This window comes from Microtus ochrogaster, chromosome 15 (assembly GCF_000317375.1).
Source record: "Microtus ochrogaster isolate Prairie Vole_2 chromosome 15, MicOch1.0, whole genome shotgun sequence".
NCBI classification, from domain to species: domain Eukaryota; kingdom Metazoa; phylum Chordata; class Mammalia; order Rodentia; family Cricetidae; genus Microtus; species Microtus ochrogaster.
This window is the reverse complement of record NC_022017.1, coordinates 27,890,933-27,899,687: the sequence shown is the minus strand read 5'-3', so window position 1 is coordinate 27,899,687 and position 8,755 is coordinate 27,890,933. Positions and strand designations below refer to the sequence as shown.

Below are 8,755 nucleotides of genomic sequence, written 5' to 3'. Positions count from 1 at the left end.
GTTCCATTTCCCAGGAATGCCACCTTCAGGGACCTTCAACACTATGGGACCTCTTTGTTCATCTAGCAAGCAGTCACGGTTCTTCCCCGTGTCAGACTCGGGCACGCAGGTGTCAGACTCAGTCTGGTGGCAGAGGCAGTCAGTAAGAGCAGCTGACAGGGAACCAGTCCTTAGACGACTCAGCCTGTGGCTCTCGCTTCCTCTTCTGCCTACTCTCCGGATGTGGTCCAAAGAGATGAGACGTTGTGTGTCATGAGACTTCCGGATCATGTCCTTGAAGACATCTGCCTTGGATGCTTGTCTGCCTGTTCTGTTCTGCTGACTGGAAAGTGGCAGCAGCTGAATTCATGACAAACAGCCCAGGGAGGGTTGGGACACCTCTGGCCTTGGACTAACAGGAGGCGAACATGACCTTCTGCAGACCACTGGGCTTCTCGTGAAGCAGCTTTCAGGCTTCTGTAATCAATCCTTGCTCTGGGTGTGTGTATGTGTGCATGTGTATGCTTCTCTTCTTGCAAGTTGGATGAGCTGGCCTGAACCTGAGTTTTGTTGGTATATTATTATATTAAGGGCACTAGGAATGGCTTCTGGTCCCCACTTACTGGTTTCCTCCCACATAGACTTTCCTGGAAGTTTTTGTGCTGGCTGGTTCTATGTTGACCTGACACATAATATTTATTTAAATAAACAAATATTTATTTATTATGTATATAATATTCTGTTTGTCTGTGTGCCTGCAGGCCAGAAGGCACCAGACCCCATTACAGATGGTTGTGAGCCACCATGTGGTTGCTGGGAATTGAACTCAGAACCTTTGGAAGAGGAGGCAATACTCTTAACCTCTGAGCCATCTCTCCAGCCCCCAACCAGCATCATTTTGGAAGAAAGAACCTCGATTGAGAAAATGCCCCCACCACATTGACCTGTGAGCAAGCCTGTGGTTACATTTTCTTAACTAATGATGACGGAAGGCCCAGACCAACATGGGTAGTGCTACCTCTGGGCTGACGGTCCCGGTTCTATAAGAAAGCAGGCTGAGCAAGTCATGGGGAGCAAGCAGGTAAGCAGCACACATCCAAGGCATCAGCATCAGGTTCTTCTTTTTTATTTATTTTTTGGTTTTTTGAGACAGGGTTTCTCTGTGGTTTTGGAGCCTGTCCTGGAACTAGCTCTTGTAGACCAGGCTGGTCTCGAACTCACAGAGATCCGCCTGCCTCTGCCTCCCAAGTGCTGGGATTAAAGGATCAGTTCTTACTTCTATGTTCCTGTCCTGACTTCCCTGGACACTGGACTACAAGCTGAAAGATGGAATAAACCCTTTCCTTCCCAAACTGCTTTCGGTTGTGGCGTCTACCACAACGATAGAAACCCTAAGGAGGACATGCTTGCTCCCCCAACCCCCACCCACTGCCCTGCCCCAGGAGAGGTCATGTTTGATTCTTTGCCCAGCCCAGTCCTCCAGCCTCACAGCAGCATTCCCAGCATGCCTAGCACCCAGCTGGCCCTAAGCAGACTTCCAGGAATGGAGCCCACAGTGCTCATCCGTCCTTGGCCTCTCCTCAGGCACTCAAATGGAGGGCAGGTCCCACTTAATATTTAAACAAAAGGCTGAATGTTGATACAGCAGCCAAGGGAAATTAGTCCCCTAGCTCTGAGCTGCTGGGAAAGACTTCCCTGCTGGCCAGCCTGGAAGATTCATTAGGTAATTGACAGAGAGCTTGCCTGGGGCCTCTGTGGGTTCTGTCTTCCTCGGCCCTGGACAAAAACATCTGTAAACAGACTATCCAGTGAGAAACCATAGGGGCCTGAGGGTCTGATTTCATATCATATGAAATATCTGATTTCATATCATATATGTCATGGTGAGACATGTTTCACCATGGCACTCCTCCCTTTTCCTTTCTCAGAATCCAGCTGCACAGTGAATGTTCCGACTTCTCCATAAAGAGGCAGCCCGAGGTTGCCAGGCTGTCTGTGCACTGTGGGGTTGGCCCAGGGCAGGGGAAATGCTTGCAGGGTATCTGGAATCAGGCCTGGGCAGAGGGTGCCATGGGTGAGCTTATGGAGAGGGTGAGATGTATTTCATGTCTGTGTGTTAGCATGTTAGGGTCTGTGGTATGATGATCATGAGGCTAAACACCCCCCAACCCTAAGAGACATTTCACTTGTTCCAATATGTACAGCTACATACAGTGTTCGTGTTGTGAAAGCCTGTAATTCTAAGACAGAAAGAAATGAAAAAGCTTGGTGGCTCATGCCTATAATCCTACCTCTTGGGAAACTGAAGCAGGGGAATTGCTGTAAATTCCACACCAGCCAGCTGTGACTGTAGAGATTTTTATTATTGTTATTGTTGTTGATGTGCATGTGTGTGTGCGTGCCCCTGTGAGTACGGGAGCTAGTGGAGGAAATCCCCTGGAGCTGGAGTCACAGGGATTTGTGAACTGCCCCACAGGGGTGCTTGCAACCACATTCGGGTCCTCTGGAAGAGTACCCAGTGCTCTTAACAGATGAGTCATCTCTCCAGCCCCCCACAGTTAAGACCTCCTCAAATGATACTGTGATTGGAGAAATAACTGGCTTACAATCCTTAGTCTTCATCACAAACCTCATCTTCTCTTGAATACCTCTGGAGCCAGGCAGCTCAGCCCCTTACAGGGCTGTCCAAGATATGTGTGGGCAGAGCCCACAGGCTGGTATGTCTCCCCGCTTGGCCTGCTAGAGAGCACTCCAGGGTTCCCGGCAGCCTCTTGACCTCCCATCACCCACAGGAATGCCCAGCCAGAAGAGTCATAGAACATCTCAGCCCTGGGACTACATAGCAGGGCGCTTCCAGGAGTTCTCAGAAGCCAGTGAAGCCAGAGTCCCCGCCCTTCGCTGTGGCTAGCCCCTACCCTCACACTTTGGTGTTTGTATTGAGCCCCATGTAGGCTAAAACAGACAGACCTAGGGCTTATGAAAGGGTGTGAATAGGCCGGGACCCCACTTCAGCTATTTGTGAGCCTTGAGAAGTGAGGTGGAACCACAGGCTCCTCTCATGCCTATCAGCCAGCCACCCAGTTCTGAGCCTGGCCTCTCCAAGTTTTGTGACCCATGAAATGGCCACCCTCCAGCTCCTCTCCCATCTGTAAAACAGGGTGTGTTTGCCGAAGTCCGTGTTCACAAATGTGCTATGTGACCACGAGGCATTAGATGTTGGTAAGTCACTTTTATTATAGCCTCCAGTGTCACAACAGGGAGGGCATTTAAAACACTTTTCCCAGATAGGTGGTGGTGGCACACGCCTTTAATCCCAGCATTCGGGAGGCAGAAGCAGGCAGATCCCTGTGACTTCGAGGCCAACCTGGTCTACAGAGTGAATTCCAGGATAGCCAAGAGAAACCCTGACTTGAAAATCCAAAAACCAAACCAAACAAGGACCCCCCCCCAAAAAAAAACCACTTTTCCCACACCTCACACCAAAGTAATCTCCACATCCCCTGATCACCTGGATGGGCTATAGCAGATCTGCAGAGCCGTGCCCCAAGGGAGGAAAGATGGAGTTCCCAGAAGCTCTGCCCCGCCCCTTGGGCTCACTCAGTTGAGAGAGCCCCACCTTTCACAAGGCTTCTACCCGGGCTTCTCTGAGCTCTGCTCCTGGCCCCATCTGTCTTCCAGCGACCTTAGAATGCTCTCCAGTGGTCCAGGCTTACTGATCTAGCTCAGTAAAGCCCCAGATGCTACTAATTCTAGAATCACCTGCCAGCCCAGAACACGAGCTCAAGGATCTTCACCATACCAGGGTCACTCTGGCCTGGAGGGGCAGGAGCACAGAGGTGGCAATGCTCCCCAGGTCAGCCTTGGTCTCCTTTAAAGTCAGCAGCAGCAGGGCAGAGCCCTCTTTGCTTCCCACTCGTCTTGCCTCCCTAGGAAAGGCAGGAACAGGGCTGAGATAACACGAAGGCAGTCTGGAGGGCCCTCACAAGTACATCTTCATGGCTTCGTGTGTTGTGGGGCAGTAGCGGGCATGGAGCTGGGCCAGCAGAGCCCTGGACGTGGCCTCAAGGTGTGTACCCTGACTTTTCTTGTTCCACACGTGAACAGCATAGGTGGCATTGAGCAGCCGGGCCAGCTCTTCGGGGCTGATGTCTTCAAAGTATTTCTTCCAGTTCTGCCAGGGGATGGGGTAGAAGGCCTCAGGGGGCAGGGCAGTAACTCCTCGGCAAGTGTGGCTTTCCTTCAGGCTGCGGATGGAGCACCATTTCTTAAAGACTCGGGTGAGCAGTTGGGGGCCCTGGTGGCCCCAAATCCAACCATTGTAGTGGTCCACAAAGTCACGTATACACAGCGCCAAGAAGTCATGGTGGCGCTCAAAGGCTAGGAAGGCCCCGTTAAGGACGTATTGGGATTGGACACCCAGCGTGTTCGTCAGGTTCCTCAAGTTCTTGAGGACGATGAAATCTGTGTCCAGGTAGATGCCACCGAACTTCCAGAGGAGCGCGATCCTAGAGGCATCAGATAGTACCGGCAGCAGGTAGGGCTCCCAGCTTTTCTGCACCTCCAAGTACCAGGCTGCCAAAGGTGTGTCCCGAAACAGCTCCTTCAGGTCCAGAGGTTGTATCTGGACATTGCGGAAGCATCTCAGGAGAGAGATGCCAAGGTTCCGAGGCAGGCCTGACTTGTACCTATGAAGCCCCTTCATGAGCACCACTATCTGGGACTCTGGGTGTGCTCTGGCGGCCGACTCCACAGAACACATAAACAGAAAGCTAGGTTTGGTCCTGTCTGAGGTCTCTAGGAAGAAGATGTTGCCTGGGGCAAGGATGCCACGAAAGGCCAGCTCGGGGCAGGGGAAGTCCACTGGCAGGCTATTGTGTCGTCCTTGGTCCTCGGGTGCCCCCACAGTGTGCCAGTAGATCATGACGGAGACGAGGAATGTGAACTTGAAGCTGATAATAAAGAGAGTGAAGACCCGTTGTCTGGGGGTGCCCCGGAGCACCCTCAGCAGGCAGTCGGGAGGCTTGAACATGGTCTCCCCAGATCACAGCAGGAGATGTTCACAAGGAGTGATGGTCTGTAAGAAACAAACACCAGCATTCAGGTCTGCTGATTGCAGGGCTCCCTGACCCTCAAGAAACATGGGAACTGCCAGCTTTTAAGGCTTGGGGTCTCTGGAACCCAAGAGGCATGAGCTGTACCCTGGCCAGCTGGCTGCTCACCTGTAAAAGAAGACCGGACTAGAACCTGGACAGGGTCCTTTTTCCCTTGTGTAGCAAACTTGTGACTGGCTGGAGACCAGAACCAGTGTTTCTCACAATGAGCAGCCAGAGTCTAGCAGATACAAGGACAGCCAGAAGCAAAAACTTAAGCTTCACAGAACCCTAACCCTGACAAAATCTGCTTCTCTTGGCCTCTCTTGGCCTCCTGGGGTGGTAGCCTGTCCTCTGACGCCCCTCAGCTCCATGAACAGGCTTTGGCCCACTCAAAGACTGGCTGCTCAATGTCTCAAACACATTTGGCATGAAGACATGGGCTGAGGACTGCAGAAATGTCTCAGTGGGGAAAATGCACAAGCAAGCATGAGGACCTGAGTTCGGATCCCGGGAACCCACGGAAGACAGAACGGCAGTGCATGTGTGTAGCCAAGGCCGGGGAGGTAGAGACAGAGGGGCACTTGGGGCAAGCGGGTCTTTGATCTAAGGATTTATTTATTTCATGTGCATGGGTGTTCTTCCTGTGCATATGTCTGTGTATCGCATGCACAAAGTGCCTTCAGATACCAGAGGAGGGCATTGGATCTCTTGGGACTGGGAATGGGAAGGTTGTAACCTGGCATCATGTGGATGCTGGGCGGGCATCAACCCTGGGTCTTCTGAGAGAGCCTGGTGCTCGTAACCACGGAGCCAGCTCTCTAGCCTCAGTTTATTTCCTTTTTAATTATAAATTGTGTGTGTGGGGCACATTGTATACAAGTGCAGATGTCTGCAGAGAACAGACGAGGGTGTGGGATCACCTGGAGTTAGAGCTACGGGTGGTTGTGAGCCATTCAACACGGGTCTTAGAGACCAAACTCAAGTCTTCTATCAGGGCAGCAAGTGCTCTTAACTGCTGAGCCACCTTTCTGTGCCCCTCAGACCCTTTTAGAGGGGGGGGACCGGTCCTCGAGACAGGGTTTCTTTGTATATCCCTGGCTGTCCTGGAACTCATTCTGTAAACCAGGATGGCCTGAACTCACTGAGATCCACCTGCCTCTGTCTCCTGTGTGCTGGGATTAAAGGCATGCGCCACCGCTGCCCAGTGGCACTGGGACTAAAAGCTTGAGCTACTACACCTGGCAGACTTTTTAATTAAATCGGTGAGGATGGCCTTGAATTCACTATATAGACCAGGCTGGTTTTTGACTCATGATCCTCCTTCCTCAGCCTTCCGAGTGCTGGGATTGCAGCCATGCACCACCATGCCCTATTACGTCACACATTTGCTCCTTTAAGAAGTATTGACATTCGAACCAACACTGCAGCATTTCTTTCTTTTTTTTTGAGACAGGGTTTCTCTGTAGCTTTGGAGCCTGTCCTGGAACTCCCTTTGTAGACCAGGCTGGCCTCGAACTCACAGAGATACACCTGCCTCTGCCTCCCGAGTGCTGGGATTAAAGGCGTGCGCCACCACCGCCCGGCTAACACTGCAGCATTTCATGCATACAAACCTGTCAAACCTTATAAGCAGCTGAAAGGGTTAATCCTCACCTCTGCCTTAAGGATGGGGAGGAGGACAGTTTATATCCCTCATGCTGTCCCCAGGCAGAAAGTGGCAGGACGTGTACGGAAGAGTGGGGGTTGGGTGGAGTGGGAGGCCTATACTTTTACCATATCACCTTGTCCTGGGGAGAGAGCTGGTCTGGAAAAGGAGTGGCCGAAAGGGTGTGTGGCTCACTGGAGGAACTCAGTCCTATACCCAGAATACTAACAGCAGCCCTGGCCCTGGATAACACCATAGCTGTTGTATCTTCCAGGCTACGTTCACACCCTCAGACTCTTGGCCACTCCAGGGGACAGTTGCATCATTTTGACATTAAGAACCAGGACACTTGAGTGGACAGTCAGGCAGGAATTACGGGAACCTGAGAGTTGAGTCCCTTCCAGGACTCTTGGAATGGCCATCCCACAGGGAAGAGCTGGGGTCTGAGCTACCTGGATGGACTCTTTCCAGGTTAAAGGGCTACTGACCAGCCTGGGCAGCCCATGACGAGGAGGTGGAGTCCTAGCCACCTGCAGGCATCCTGGGTATGCGCACTGGGTTAGGTGCCCATCTTCTATGCCAACAGGAACATGGTCTGTCCTCTGATGCGCAGGGCTGCCAGCCCACCTGCAAAAGACGGAAGGCAGAAAGTGTGAGCGGGCTGTAGGCCACCAGCAGCTCATCACATTGGCTTTCAGAGTGCAGTCCTATGCTAAACTGAGTACATTAGCCATTGTTCAGCCCTGTGGAAGCACCATCTGGAGACAGAGGGACAATACAATCAACTAGAACTCCCTGGGTGGAATTGCACTTGGGCTGGGCACCAGAGAAAGGAAGGGTCAGTTAAATGGAGGAGGTGTTGGCCCGTGAGAACTCTGCATCTCATCAGCACCACAGGCTCTAAGGGACTGTGGGAAGCATGAAGGAAACTGGCCAGCTCCTTCTCAGCAAATGACAATCAAAGGCTGAACCCCAGCACTGGAGAGGCAGAGAGGCAGGAGAGTCACAAGTTCCAGGCCAGCCTGGGCTACATAGTGAGACCTTGTCTCAAAAGTCAAGAGCAAGCCGGGCAGTGGTGGCGCACGCCTTTAATTCCAGCACTCGGGAGGCAGAGGCAGGCGGATCTCTGTGAGTTCTAGGCCAGCCTGGTCTACAGAGCTAGTTCCAGGACAGGCTCCAAAGCCACAGAGAAACCCTGTCTCGAAAAACCAAAAACAATAAAATAAAATAAAAAAAAGTCAAGAGCAATAACAAGATAAAGTCATAGCTGGACACGGTGACCAGGTTGCAGGATTGGGGGGCACTTGAGTTCATTCACAAGGCTAGGACCAGTTTGGGCAACACAGCCAGATGCTGTTTAAATACAAACAGTCGAGTGGCAGTGATAGCGCACATCTTTAATCCCAACACTCATGAGGCAGAGGCAGGCCCATCTCTGAGTTCGAGACCAGCCTGGTCTACACAGTGATGAGTTCCAGGACAGCCATGGTTACACAGAGAAACTCTGTCTTGAAAAACCAAACCAAATTGAACAAAACAAAAACAAATAAACAAACAAAAAACCATTTCATCACCAGAGATATGAGGTAAGAGGCTCAAGGGTATCCTTAGCTATATAGCGAGTTCAAAGCCAGCTTGAGCTACATGAGATTCTATCCATAACAGCAGCAATAGTAGCAATGACCCAAGCCAAATCATATCAGAGGCTTGCACAGACCCTAAGTAATATGAGAGACTCAGGTCTCCAAACCTCTGACTTCACATCACTTCCCCCAGCTCCTAGTCTAAACCATATCTGCCGCTGCTGCCTCTCAGAACCTGTTGCTTCAGGACCGGGAGACCTGCTAAGGTCTCTGTTCTCTGTGTGATGGCTTTTTCTCCACTCGTAACTCAAACCCCGAAGACTCCAGAGTTCCCGGCTTTCTGCTCCCCTGTACTCTGCCTACCTCTTATCACAGCTCACTGTGCTCATTTGTTTAGGTAACTAATTTGTAAATAGCCAAACAAGGACAGATAGCATGTTTTACTGAGTGACTCT

The 8,755-nt window shown here is 51.5% G+C and overlaps 1 protein-coding gene across 1 annotated transcript in view; it reads right to left on the bottom strand.

Annotated features, from left to right (window-relative positions):
* Positions 1-3,435: 3,435 nt before the first annotated feature.
* Positions 3,436-8,755, bottom strand: part of A4galt (alpha 1,4-galactosyltransferase (P blood group)) — a 29,077-nt gene continuing 23,757 nt past the window's right edge. Inside the window, exons 2-3 of the mRNA XM_013348824.2 lie at positions 7,206-7,344; positions 3,436-5,053 (exon numbers count right to left, since the gene is read on the bottom strand). Coding sequence (XP_013204278.1) covers positions 3,959-5,008 — 1,050 coding nt within the window. The 5' untranslated portion in view covers positions 5,009-5,053; positions 7,206-7,344 and the 3' untranslated portion in view covers positions 3,436-3,958. The remainder of the gene's footprint in view (positions 5,054-7,205; positions 7,345-8,755) is intronic.